General features: G+C 37.3%; 1 protein-coding gene across 15 annotated transcripts in view; it reads left to right on the forward strand.

The window, feature by feature from the left end:
- Positions 1-14,118, forward strand: part of RALYL (RALY RNA binding protein like) — a 958,719-nt gene that overhangs the window by 851,295 nt on the left and 93,306 nt on the right. For all 15 annotated transcript variants that reach the window (XM_053559029.1, XM_053559028.1, XM_053559027.1 and 12 more), the window contains one exon: positions 12,724-12,881. In XM_053559029.1, coding sequence (XP_053415004.1) covers positions 12,724-12,881 — 158 coding nt within the window. The remainder of the gene's footprint in view (positions 1-12,723; positions 12,882-14,118) is intronic.

Genomic DNA, 14,118 nt, shown 5'->3' on the forward strand with positions numbered 1-14,118 from the left:
CCCCTGGAGCTTTGTTGATGACCCATACAGTGCTACATCCTGAGAAGCTTGGGACCTATTTGGTGGTGGGGCTAAGGGGTTCTGTCTTGTTTTCAGCTGGTTTCTGTTTGACCCTAGTGAAACAGTTACTCTGGGTTGAAGTCTCACCTGTGCAGAAATACCAGCAATTAAGTCACCCCACCCCCCCACAGGCAACAATTGGAAAAGGAAAATCAAACCTTCCTACAACCACACACCCAGGACACCACTTGAATAGTCCTCGGGCAATTGGCTCAGTTCAAAATGTCCAAATCAATTGTCTCAGTCAGTACCTGTTTCAGGTGTGAGAGTTTCAAAGGTCTCTGGGAACTGGATCACAGGGGTCTGGTGGCAACTTAAATTTGACTTGCTCCAGTGCTCCGTGAAGTCCAGAGGACCCACCCAGCAAATAGATTAGTCTGGGAAGGTTGATGCCTTCTTCCCCACCTTGCACCTTTGTCATACTCAGTCACTGATAGCCCTCACAGGGCTGTGACTCAGTTGCCTCCTGTGAGGATACTCCAGGGCTTTGCACCTGCCTGAATCACAAGGACATCTGTATCTGCTCAACCAGGCCACTGCTCTCTGCCTCTATCCAGCAGGGGGTGGTGAGGCCTGACAACCTCAGGCACTTGATGGAAGCTGGGGGGTGTTCACTCCGTTCCAGCCCCGCCCCTGATTGATTTTACTGACAGAACAGAACAACTTTGTAGGAATTTGTTTCTGTCCCTGCTAAATTCCTCTGCAGAAGAGAAGCTGTTTTGAGTTCCCAGAACCTGTGCCTCAGGCCCTGTCTTTACTCCTGCAGGTTTGTGTTCGTAGCACAGTGAGCTCTAGCCTCTTGCATTCCTTTGTCTATAGGCTTATGATCCCCTGAGGGCCAGGTGTGTCTTAGGTTCAGTAAAGCAGTCCTCTGGGTCAGCCCTGCCCTGGGAATTTCCCAGCTCTGCACGTGCATTTTTCTGGTCCCTGTGCTCCACCCAAGTGGTACCGCCACAGGCAGACCCTTTACTCATGAGGCCTATGTTTCAGTCCCAGATCTGTTCTGCGGTGGTTGCCTTCTGAGAAGATGCCCAGCCTCCTCTGGTTGCCCAGGGAGACAGGGGCTGTGGCTTCAGAATATCCGGGGTTGGGCCGTATTGTTGCCAAAAACGGCTGCAGCTCTGCACCTCAGGGCACTGCCGCTCCAGTGTGGTTTCCTCTCAGCCGACTGTCATCTCCTCACTCCTGTGCTGCAGAATCAGCACTGACCAGCTGCAGTTCAAGCCCTGTCCACACCCCTCAAGAAATCACCCAAGGATCTGGACTCCTGGGGGACAGGCCTCCAGACTTCAGAGTGAGAGTGGAGGAGAGTGCTGGGAGCTCAGAATTGCAGTTCGAAACACCAAACTCATTGAGACCAAATGAGCAAATAAACAGATAAAAGGCTACCAGACACACAAGCCCACAGATGTACAAACAATCAGAAACACATAGACATACAGGCAACAACAACAAACTACAATAAAAATAATGATAATCATAACATAATTGAGAAAAAAGGGTAAAAACATACAAACAAAACGAACAAACAATGAAAAAACCCTCTAGAAATCTGATGTTAGCACTCTCAGAAACCATAGGAAGGGAAGAAGAAGAAGACAAAAGGGAGGAAATAAAGTGATGTTCATAAAAAAGTTAAAAAATAAATTAAAAATAAAAATAAAGAAAATAAAAATAAAAAATATATAAAAATAATAAAAATTGACGATAGTTCCTCCAAGAAAATTATGAGGACAAAAAGGGCACCAATCACAAAAATATTATTCTTGTCTATATATAGAAATATACATCTATGTATATGACATAGGCATCAACTTTTGCAATATATTTATAGTGCAATATACTTTCCGGACACCAGGTGGCTGTGTGAGTGATTCCTAGGCTTATACCTGATTCACAGTTTATACTGTTACCACGATAACCACCCTACCTGGCCAATTGCCATTTTGGAGTTTCTATAAAAGTTTTTTTACCTAATTGTTGTGCATCCTCAGCTGCTCTGTTCCAGACAGCACTCCTATACGACCTCCCAACTCAGTGCAGGAGTCCATACTTCACAAATCTTTCCACTCTGCTCCCGTGTTCTACTGCAAACTGGCAACTACAATCAGCTATGGGAGAGGGTGCTGGCTGCCGCAGCTGCTGCCAGTCCCGCAGGTGCTGCCAGGTGTCGCTGCCGCTGTGGCTGCAGCGCACGGAAACCTTATACTCAGTTTTTGTGGCTCTGGAGTTTTGAGTCCAGCCACCTGCCAGTTCGCGCACAGCCTGAACTGCCAGCCCACACCAATATTCCCCACTAGGAATGGTCTAGTTTATTTAATCACTCCTGTTGTTCTGGGGGAAGGTGCCCGCCATTTTGGACAATTCAAAATGTCTGTTTCCCAGGCGGGATCCCTTCCTTTCAATTTTCCGTCAGGTTGCTCCATACCTTGTGATTCTGAGTGGCTCCCCTTTCAGGTGCCAAACTCTGCTCAGGAATAAATTTTCGTCAAAATTTCGTCAAATTTTCGTTTTGCCAGGAATTGCAGACTGCTGTCCTCCATGAGGGAAGGTCCTGTCGGCCAGCACCGCCAAGCAGGAAAAATCTCTACAACAGAGTTCATGGTTTTAAATTACACCTCATATACAGCCATCTGCCAATTCGCTGCACGTCTCCAGCTGTCTGTCCACACCAAAATCCACACGGGGGAAAGGTCCAGACCCCCCTTCCTCTCACCTGATGACTTGGGAGAGGTGGGCTACACGTCCGTCCCATCCACCATCATGCTCTGCCTCAGTTTTTGTTATTCATTCATCTCCTTATTATTAATTCATCTCCTTAAATTTAGACACAGTCATTTTCCCAAGGTCACCCAGCTAATCAATGACAGAACTACAACCCTAATCTAAGCATCTAATTAGATGCAATAACCATGTGAATATGCAAAACAGGGAGAGAACAATATCAGTCTATGATGCTAAATAACATATAGACTTGCCTACATGGGAATCAGACCCACAACTGTACCCTCATTAGCAGTTATGTTCAAACTATCAAGCAATTTATTTCGCTAGTTATCTTTTTATGACAAAAAAAATTAAGAATGATTTTGTCAAATCATTTTAGAATTTCTATAAAATAGATTTCATTTTAAATATCAAGTGCTTAAAATAACTTGTTCTGAATGTGACATGAATATCCAGCAGCATTAAAATAATCCCATTTACTATTAAGATAATATTTGGACAGTTTTTATACTATTTGAAATTTAAGTTTCTGACATCTAAAGACATTTTCCATAATAGTTTTTTCCATAATGCTATGAATAAGGTTTTCAATTAATATACATTTTCTTATAGTCTGTCACTATAAAACCATTTTAACATCGCTTAACTGTTTTGTATCATGTGAGTTCCTTATGCAATTAAGGGATTTCTACTAAATTAGAGTTTTGCCCTAAAAGCAGGAGACTCAAGTTTTGGTAACTAGCCTTATAACTTCAGACAAGTAAGGTTTTTAGTTTTCTCATCTTTAAAAAAATTCATTTTACTCTTTAGAAATAAATGGTAACCCAGTAAAATCATTAGATAGAATCATCAATCAATCTTACTTGCCAAAGTACAAGGGCCTTAAACAGTCAAATAATTATAGAGGCAGTATCTTTCAGATGACTTTCCACAACACAAAAAAGCTAACTATGAACAATTTTCAAAACCATTTGTTTTACATACAATCTGTTTGGCTTATAAGTGTGCAATAGATCAGTGTGGTTGTATTGCTAACAAACTGTCTGAGCAATCTGTGCTCTCATTAGTTTATTTCCCATTTTTTTGCATTTGGCTAAGAAAAACATAAGCATCTGCCACTAGTGTATATACTCAAGAATTCTCTGTAAACACAGAATGCCTTAAAAGAAAAACAGAATGGAGACACTGGGAGAGATAAATAGCTCACAGAATCACTGCTAACAATTTCATTCACAGTGATTTCTCATACATTACACCTCATATTTATAGTTAAATTGTTCTTCTCTTTTTAGTAAAGGTGCACACTTGGGCAAGTTATTTATTACCACAAAATCTATTATCTCATCCATTAGGTGAGTAGGAAATTAATGTCTAACTCATTAAATTGTTCTAATAATTAAATAAGGTTTCATAGGTTATAATGATCAGCCTTATGCCTGGTATATTTTTCGTGCTTAATCAATGTTAGATATTGGTATCAGTTAATAGTAACTGTTAACAATGATGGTGAATGTGTTTCTTATGCTGATATTCACATAGCAGTGTCCATATAACTAAGGAAAAAACTGATTCGTCAGTTGTATTTCCATAATAGTTCATCAGGACATCTCCAGATTATTATGTTTGTATTATTTTCCCTTCTTCTGCTCCCTGAAGCATTCCAGCTATAGCTGAACACACTTACCTGCAGAGAGAAAGCACTCACTGTCTCTGTTAACCCCATACTGGATTGTTGAGGCTAGAAATACAGAAATCACACTGGTTATATTTAACAGGAATAATTGCATGTAAAAGTATGCTAACTGGGTATTAAGGAACTATAAAGGCACAAAGAACACACTATAATATAATGGAGTTGGCAATTTCCAGAAGCAGCTGACACCTTTAGGGCTGGGGAAATGGAAGAGTTTAGGATTATTAATACGTGCATAGAAAAGCCAAGCAGAGCTGAAACTGTGAAGAGATTTTGCTGTCTAATGCTGCTGTATCTGAGCCCATAGGTAGAACTTTGGGACTACCACCCAGAACTCTGAGAAAGGGATATGGGTTGGTGATCTGGGGAAGGGGAGATACCATTCTGCAAGTGTCGCAAAAATCAAACTGGAGTCTGCTGCTGCTCCTGGAATGAACTTTTATTATCAGGGTAAAATATTATCAGGTTGAGTCATGCTAACAAGACTGTGAAGCCGAAACACAGATAAGCAAAACACAAAAAAGCAAGTCCCTTTTCCACATTCCAATTGCAGTCTCCCTCTCAGCTCCTTTACTAGCTGACCATAGCAGGAGCCAGCTGCCCCCCACTCTGGCCCACCCTCACCCCACAAATGTAGTTTGCAGAGTCCCAACCCCAGCTGTGACCAAGCCTGAGTCTGAAGCCAAGAAACAACACATTAACAACTGACATACAGCCACAATCTATTATCATCCTATTACTGTAAGGTTTGGAGATTCTAATGTAATAAAGAATGTTTGACTTTTAGATAGCTTTAGCTTGGAAAACTTCTTTACATGAAGTTTCATCTTATTATGATTTCTTTAAGTGTCTATCCAGGGATTCAAGGAACGTGAGAAGTATCATTAATTAGTAGACTTGAGTGGTTATATTAAACATTTATCTTTTATACATTACACATTGCATTGCCCAATAATGTATAGCACTGAATGGCATTTTCTTGGAAAGAGCCAAGTTATGACTCTAAGTGCAAGACACCACATGTTATTAAAAATTAAACATAAATACTTATACTCTAACAAGTAAAATAAAAGGAAATGTATACCTAAACTCATATTCAATCCCCAGAGAATGTTTTTAATTTCTGAGATATTAACAGTCTAAGTCAACCTTTTTCCCCAACAACATTAAGAAGAACGCTGAGCAGTTTATAACTTCCAGTGATATCTAAACTGTTAATAAAAAAAAAAGAAATATCAGACGTACTTTATCATATGGAAAACATACGTACATTTTAAATGATTCAAAGTAGGCATTGTTAAGGAACCATTTGACCTTGTCTCAATTAACCAAAAAGAAGCTACTAAAGTATCAGTTAACAAAAGAACTCTAACTCAGTCTACAGTTGTTTCAGATTATTGATTACAGAGCACAATACATATTCACAAATATTGGAAAGCATATTAGCAAGAAGCAGTATCTGTTTTGTTAAATTCTCACCTGGTGGAATGGTATTCCTTGTAAAACATTTTAAAATAATAGCATCGTACAGTGGACAAGGGGTATTGATTGGAGTCAGAAGACATGAATTTCAGGCCTAGATGCACATGTGCTGAATGGTTAAACTCCGAGACATCACCGCTTCCTTTTTTGCCAATTTCCTTCTTGGGCAAACTTAATACTGACCTTACAGAATTACAAGACTTAAATGAGAAAATCATTTTAGTGATATATAACCTCAAAATGGTTATTTGGATGTTCTAACTTTTTATTTATACAAAGCTGTATACAAAACATAATAGATAGCAATGCTGGACAAAATACAAAGATTGTATTAAGGTTGAGCTATTGCAAAAGAGATCATTCACGATTGCAATCAGCTTGCCTTTAAAAGCATGTTCAAAAACCATTTTCACATGATCCAGGGGGAAGACTTCACAGAATGCCTTGGAAAGGTTTAATGACAAATGGGTGGTGCCTGTGGCTCAGTGAGTAAGGCGCCAGCCCCATATACCGAGGGTGGCGGGTTCAAACCCAGCCCCGGCTGAACTGCAACCAAAAAATAGCCGGGCGTTGTGGCGGGCGCCTGTAATCCCAGCTGCTTGGGAGGCTGAGGCAGGAGAATCGCGGAAGCCCAAGAGCTAGAGGTTGCTGTGAGTCCTGTGTACATCATGGCACTCTACTGAAGGTAGTAAAGTGAGACTCTGTCTCTACAAAAAAAAAAAAAGTTTAAAAAAAAAAAAAGAAAAGAGCAATAGAAATTTTTCATTTACTGGTTTCAAGTGGAGTATGCCTTTTAAATTTATTTTCTGATTCCATTGTAACCAACAATTTATTTGAAGTCAGGGTGGAAATAATAGATGGAGTTTATGAGTTTTGAGTAGTTCAGATAATACAGGAAACATTCACTAGCAGCCTTTAAGAATCATTTATGTGGACTTCAAATATGCCCCTTCTTACAAATAGATATGCACCTTAATTTGTTCTTGTAGACAATATATCTGTCCAAGGTAAGCATGCTGAAAAGGAGGGCTCAAAGTTGAATCAAGACATGGGGCAAAGTCTTCTTGAGTCCTCTGGTTATTGATCTGTATGTACCTACTGAAAGGTATGACAAGAAAATAGCCCTGATTTATTCACAGGTTTGCCTCTGGGCAACACCTCCCCCCACCCAGTGCAGATCATACATCTTTGCTAGCATGAACCACCTACTGACTGTAAATTTTGATTCATGAGTAGGGAAAATGAAGAACTGTTTTCATAAGGGCAATTTAGAAGAAAACATATAGGCCGGGTGGCTCCTACCTATAAATCATACCACTGTGGAAGGCCAAGGCCGGAGTATCCTTTGTGCATAGGGTTCAAGACCAGCAAGAGCAAAAAAGAAACCCTATCTCTACTAAAAATAGAAAAAATAAGCTGAGCATGTGGTAGGCATCTGTACTCCCAGCTACCTGGGAGGCTAAGGCAGAAATACAGCTCGAACCCAGAAGTTTGAGGTTGCTGTGAGTTAGACTGATGCCATGGCACTCTAGCCCGGGCAACAGTGTGAGACTCTGTCTCAACAAAAAAAAAGAAAAAGAAGAAGAGGAGGAGGTGGAGGAGAACAGATAATTACCAAAATTCTTGAAATAACCATTAATCTAAAATTAAAATTTAACATTCAGTGATAAAAATATATGCACATGTTGCATTTTCAATATTTTTCTTGTTTTTAAAATCATATTAGTTGATAGCCAAAAATAAGCATCAAATCAAAAGTGTAATAATCAGGTAATGATTATTAGAATGCGGTATACCTAATACACTTGAGAAAATGCACCAAAACAGTTAAAATAAACAAGAAGATCATTTAGCAGGCTTGAGAAATGTTTTTAATACGAACCAAGGAGAATTAACTAGAATGCATGACTGTGCATATATTATATTTTCAATTAGATAATAAATGTGGATGCTTACAGAAAAAAGATTAGAGGATTATAGTTGTTTTAGAGTCTAAGATTGGGATTTGTGGTTGTTTTCATGTATTTTTTTCTAAAATGTTACTTATTATTCTTAAAACTTAATAATAACAAGCTCTTTATCTTAAAAAATACTCAATTATATTTACTTTTTATGTTACTATGCCATTAAATTTCCTTTGTCCAAAAAATACTTATTTTTAAGAACAGCAGATGAAATCAAATATCTTAATTATTCCTAGAGAAAAGTTATGTCTATTTTATCAAGTAAATTAATAGTAAAATTGATATTACTAGTTTTTAGATTTTGCTAGGTAATAAAATTGTGCACCTCATATTATTTAAAGCAAACAAAAGTCCAAACAAGGAAAGGAAAATGGGCATGTATATTCAATAAAACAAATTAAGTTCTCAAATTTCTTCCATAAGTTGCTTTTATTAAAATCTGGCTGCATTTATTTTATTTACTACATGATATTAAGTCTTTTATAGGTTTCATTATGTAAAAAATATTGGTGAAGGAAGAATTGTATATGTTTGGTTTCATTATATGACATGGGACAGTTAAGTTCATAAACTTCTAGAAAACATGCTACATATCTCATTGTTGTTTATTATGACAGACACTTTTGAAGTACTTCCCTTGGGAAGCTATACACCAACACCAACACCTAGTTCACCCTTCAAAGCACTTTTTGTAAAATGAGTTCATGAACTTAATTGTCAGGTCTTGTACAACAGTATCTCTAATGGTCTTTCTGGAAAAAGTGCTCCAAAATTGATCTGAAGGGTGGACTAGGCATTGGTGCCAGTGTACAGCTTCCCAAAGGGAAGTGATATAATTATCACTGTAGTGATATTCAACAATGAGGTATAGAGCACTTTTTCTGGGATGAGTTCATGAACTCAATTGTGAGAGCTTGCAAACCATTATCTATTTTATGAGTAAGTATGCAGGAGAAAATTATTCTAACCAAAAAATATTAGGGATTATTAAGGAAAAGAGAGGAAATATAATTCTAAAAGTATAAAGAATCAGAAAAAGTAAAAGGAAGGAAAAATTTTAAAGCATTTAACTGAACTTTGAGATTTAGATTCCACTTAATTCTATTGGACTGCAATCTTCATTGTCACTCTATAATCTTAAATGGACCACCTACTTAGTCTCAACAGTATTTGCCAATATAACAGTTTGTAAAGGCAAAATTTCTTTTACTTGCTTGATTCTTTTTAGAGTGCCTTCCACTTACTTCCTTCTGCAAGTAGAACCCCATCTTGTAATCCCAGAAAACCTGTCCACTCTTTCCTTTTTTTTTTTTTTCTTTTTTTTTTTATTAAATCAAGGCTGTGTACATTGATATAATCATGGGGCATCATTCACTAGCTTCGCAGACCGTTTACCAAGTTTCACATATACCCTTGTAAGATGCACCGCTGGTGTAATCCCACCAATCCCCTTCCCTCTACCCACATCCCCCCTCCCTCCCCACCCTTTCCCCCTTCCCCCCCATTCTTAGGTTGTAACTGTTATGTTTCTGTGCATAAGGACAATATCCAGTCTTCTTTCCTTTTATTTCTGATAAACTTGAGGGTGCCAAATGAATTTTTTTTTATGTTTCCATCTCCATTAAATGTTGTAAAATTAAAAATTATGGTCTTGATTTTCACTCAAATCACAATTGCAAAAGTGTGGAAACAACCCAAGTGCCCATCAACCCATAAATGTATTAATAAACTGTGGTATATGTATACCTTGCAAGACAATTCAGCCATAAAAAAAAAAGATGGAGACTTTGCATGTTTTGTATTTACCTGCAAGGATTTGGAGAACATTCTCCTAAGTAAAGCATTTCCAGAATGGAAAAACAAGCATCTCATGTACTTGAGTGGCTTGCTTTTTTTTTTTTTTTTAAGACAGAGTCTTACTCTGTTGCTCAGGCTTATATACCATGGAGTCAGCCTACCTCACAGCAACTCCTGGGTTCAAGGATCCTCAGCCTCCCAAGTAGCTAAGACTTCAGGCACCTACCACAATCCCCCTCTAATTATCCTCTTCTTCATTTTTTAAAATTTCAGATTGATATGAGGGTACAAATAATTAGGTTACATTGTTTGCGTTTCCAAGACAAAGTTCGTGTTGTAGTTGAGCCCCTCCCCCAGGGGATGTGCTGTATACCCTGACGCTGTGCATAGTAGATGAGAGCCCAGCAATCCTTTACCCTCTTCCCCTTCCCTCTCTCTCCTCCTCCCCACTTGCTTATAGCTGAGCCTTTCTCTCTACCAGTCTCATATTAGTATTGCCCATCTACCAGTCTCTAATATTGTATTGAGTACAGTGGTTACTTGCTTTTCCATTCTTGTGATACCTTACTAAGAACAATGTGCTTCAACTCTATTCAGGTAAATATAAAAAATGTAAATTCTCATCTTTTTTGACTATTCAGCCATAATTTTTCTATTTTTAGTAGAGACAGAGGTCTCACTCTTGCTCAAACTCCTAAGCTCAAAGAATACTCCTGCCTTGGCCTCCCAGAGTGCTAGGATTATAGGCGTGAGCCACTATGCCCAGCCTTGGGCTGCATGTTATCATAAGATTCTTACATCATTATAAATGTATTTTGATTATGCTTTAGAGATTTTCCTACCCCAATTTATAGATTAGTTTATTTAATGGACATCTTCAGTTGTTCACTGGTGGTCTAAGGAAATGGTCACTCAGAAAGAGCTTGCCTTTCATCTCAAGCAGCAACTTCCATCCTGGAAGATATAGTCAATTGCCATATTTTCTTTTCCCTAAATTGTTCTAGGAGTTATAGCTCATGCAAATTGCCTTTGTATTTTGGTTCACTGACCAATTCACTATCTTCTGTGAATTCAACTTATAAATAACTAATGTAGACCTCATTTTGTAATTGAAATAAGGGGCAGGTTTAGTTAGCCCTTTTGATTCTGGAGCCCCTAGCGGGATGGACAATATTCATAACCCCTTTCAGCCTCCTCCTGCCTGTACTCTTTGAAGTAAACTATAATGTGTTGACATCCGTGACCCGTTTTTTGCCAGAAGTTCTTCAGCTCTAATGGACTTTGCTTATTCACAGAAGTGGCACCTCTCCTGAACTCTGTCTCATTTCATTTCATTTCCTTTCCAGTCATCTCTTAGTTTTTCCCCAGCACGTTTGTCATTTTTGAGAATTTTAGCTCTCTAACAGAAGAGATATTCCTAGTCCTAAGGAGTTCTGCTTTAAATTTGGCTTAAATAGTGCTTTTTCCTCCTTTTATATGTTAGTTTGCAATGTCTCTGAATGAATATTTGGAAATGAGGCTACCTTAATTTTTATTATATTTCATATCATATTTCTCAAAAAGAGATTATCACATTTTTGTCTGTATGTATAAGCAAGATGTAACTTTATTAAATAACCCATTATAGAAGTTTTTATTATTATTTTTTCCTGTTCTAATTTTCTCCTTTGTTACTTTCATATTGGATTATTTTTGTTGACTGTTTTAAAGCAATTGGAAGACTTCAATCTATATAATGGAGTCACAATAAAATATGTAACAATCATAATTCTGTCAATAATGCTATTTTCCTTTTAATGGATAATGTAATCACATATCTGGTTTAATGGCAAATAGTTTTAAAATCAAGTAAATAGTTTTTCTTTGATTGACCTTTTATGCTTCTCAAATGTGCTATCATAAAAATGTTTTGTACATGTGTATGAAGGATAAATAATTTGAAGCTTTTGAATTTGAAGCTTCTGTGAATTAAATATTTATATAAGTGTGTTTAACATTCTTATACTTTGATTCCTTTCATTGTTTAAGGGAAAGCCATTGATTGTGGTGAATGTGATTTTTTAATTTTTAGTAAAAGTAAAAATGATATTAGTAAAAGTAAATTTAGTAAAAGTAAAAATTTTTTACTTTGTAGTAAAAGTAAAAATGTTATTGAATTTTTGTTAAAGTAATTTTTCAATAGCTTTAAATATGCCTCTAGTCTCAACTTGCATATACAGCAAATGGTCAGAATAATAAAAAGAATATCATTATAAATACCTCTACTACATATTAGCCAATAAAGTTTTGTCCTCATACTAGCTCTATGTCATTCTAACTTAGTCTTTTTTCTACAGTCTGATGAGCCTTTTAGTGTTTAAAAAATTCTCAGAGATGGGGTGGTGCCTGTGGCTCAAAGAAGTAGGGCACCGACCCCATATGCCAGACATGGTGGGTTCAAACCCAGCCTCAGCCAAAATATGCTGTAACATATTGATTTGTCTTTCATAGTTGTTTTCTTTAATCTAGTCTTACTTCGATTTTTCTTTTCCTTCTGAGCTTTGTTTTCTGATCGGAAAATAATATTCTTTCTTGTTCCTGATTCTTTATGATCTTTTTCTTTTTTCAAACTTATGTGCTAACAAATATTTGACGTGTAAGAGGAATATATCTATTCATAAGAAGAGTAAATTCTTCTTAGAGAGAGTTTATCCAAACAAAATATATTTGGGAAACAAAGCTCAGCAATTGCAACCAAGTGCATGACGTGCTACTTGAGCAAAGCTCTTGTCTTTTTATATCTCATAAATGAGTTCATTTGGGAGTCAGATTCTAATGTCCAGAAAGCATAGATTATGCTACTATCCTATTTCCTTAGCGAAAAATTAATCCACCAATAAACATAAAACAACAAAAAATGTATTGAAATTTTCTGGCAGGCCATTCTCTTAATTATCTTACACAGTTGATGGAACACACAGGCATCAAACCAACTCTCAGCCCCATTTGTGCTTTGTAAAGGTTGTTTGACTACCATGGGCGTGTGCCGCCACCTCCTCGAGCTGTAATTCCACTGAAGCGTCCCCGAGTGGCTGTCTCAACAACTCGCAGGGGGAAAGGAGTCTTTTCCATGAAAGGTGGATCAAGATCTGCTGTCAGCGGGTCTTCAGGCTCTAAATGTAAGTAATGTTCTTCACAATATTTTTCTTTAAAGAAGGGCAAGGTTAGCTATCATTGCCTGAATGCCTATATTCAATAAATTAATCAGGTAATTATGACGTTCCTGCTATGTACAAAATTAATTACAGAATGATAAAATGGATAAGGAATGGTCTGTGCTTTCCAACACAGTGTGTTCCAGGAGGGGGAACAGACAAAAGGCAACTAACAAAAACCCAGTACCAATTTGAAAAGTTTTTTATCAGAGCAAATAATGCTATGTTCTCAGCCCACTTAACTTTGTAGCCTATTAAATTCCTGAGATAGGATATGTTGCTTTTCATGGCGAAATGATGTCACTTCAAAAGGGAGTGCACGTGCTGTCTTCTCAGAGAAGCGTTACGCAAAATTGGTTCATGTTTTGAATATTTGAGCAATTCAGAGGCAAGCCAGAGAGAAGTTAAAAGCATAACTCAGCATACTATTCTAAATTATTATGAAATTTATGTGTCTGAAAACATACTCAATATCATAAAAAAGAAAATAGATATTTATATAATTTCACATTAACTAGTAAAAAGTAGAGATAACAAACTTTCCAACTAAACACACTGCTAATTTTTTGTAGAGACTGATTCAGGGAAAAAAAAAATGCATTCATGTATGTTATTAGAATATCATTCCTAAGGAAAGGATAACAAAATTTTCTATAATCCTTGAGATTACATTCTAGCAGGGAAGAACCAAACAATAAGCTGATGTTTCCTCAATGTGTAAAATTTCCAACCTATGGAAAGTTGGAAACACTATATTTCACAGGGTGATCTATGACCATGTGTCTGATGAGGTAACATTTGAGCAGAAACCTAAAGGAAGTGAAGGAGTAAGTGTGATGCTTTCAGTGGCAGAGCATTTTGGGCAGAGGGAATGGTCATTGCAGAGACCTGAAGCTGAAATCGTCAAAAAACAATAAGGAAGCCAAAAGATTACAGTGGAGTGAGGGAAGGGCAGTATGATCGGAGAAAAGATCAGAGAGGTAGAGAGAAGGCAAGTTCCAATGCAGCTTGGTAGGCTATTATGGGGACTTTGTATTTCCTCTGCACCCCAACTCTTTAAGACAAGTAAAATACTGTTATCCTAGTTTTATCGATGAGTAAACAAAAAAGGACATATGACTAATATTTATGGCAAAGCCAGAAATAGAACCCAAGTCTCTTAATTCTTATACCCATGTGCTATCTAACACTGGCTTTTATC

This window comes from Nycticebus coucang, chromosome 13 (genome assembly GCF_027406575.1).
Source record: "Nycticebus coucang isolate mNycCou1 chromosome 13, mNycCou1.pri, whole genome shotgun sequence".
Lineage (NCBI taxonomy): Eukaryota > Metazoa > Chordata > Mammalia > Primates > Lorisidae > Nycticebus > Nycticebus coucang.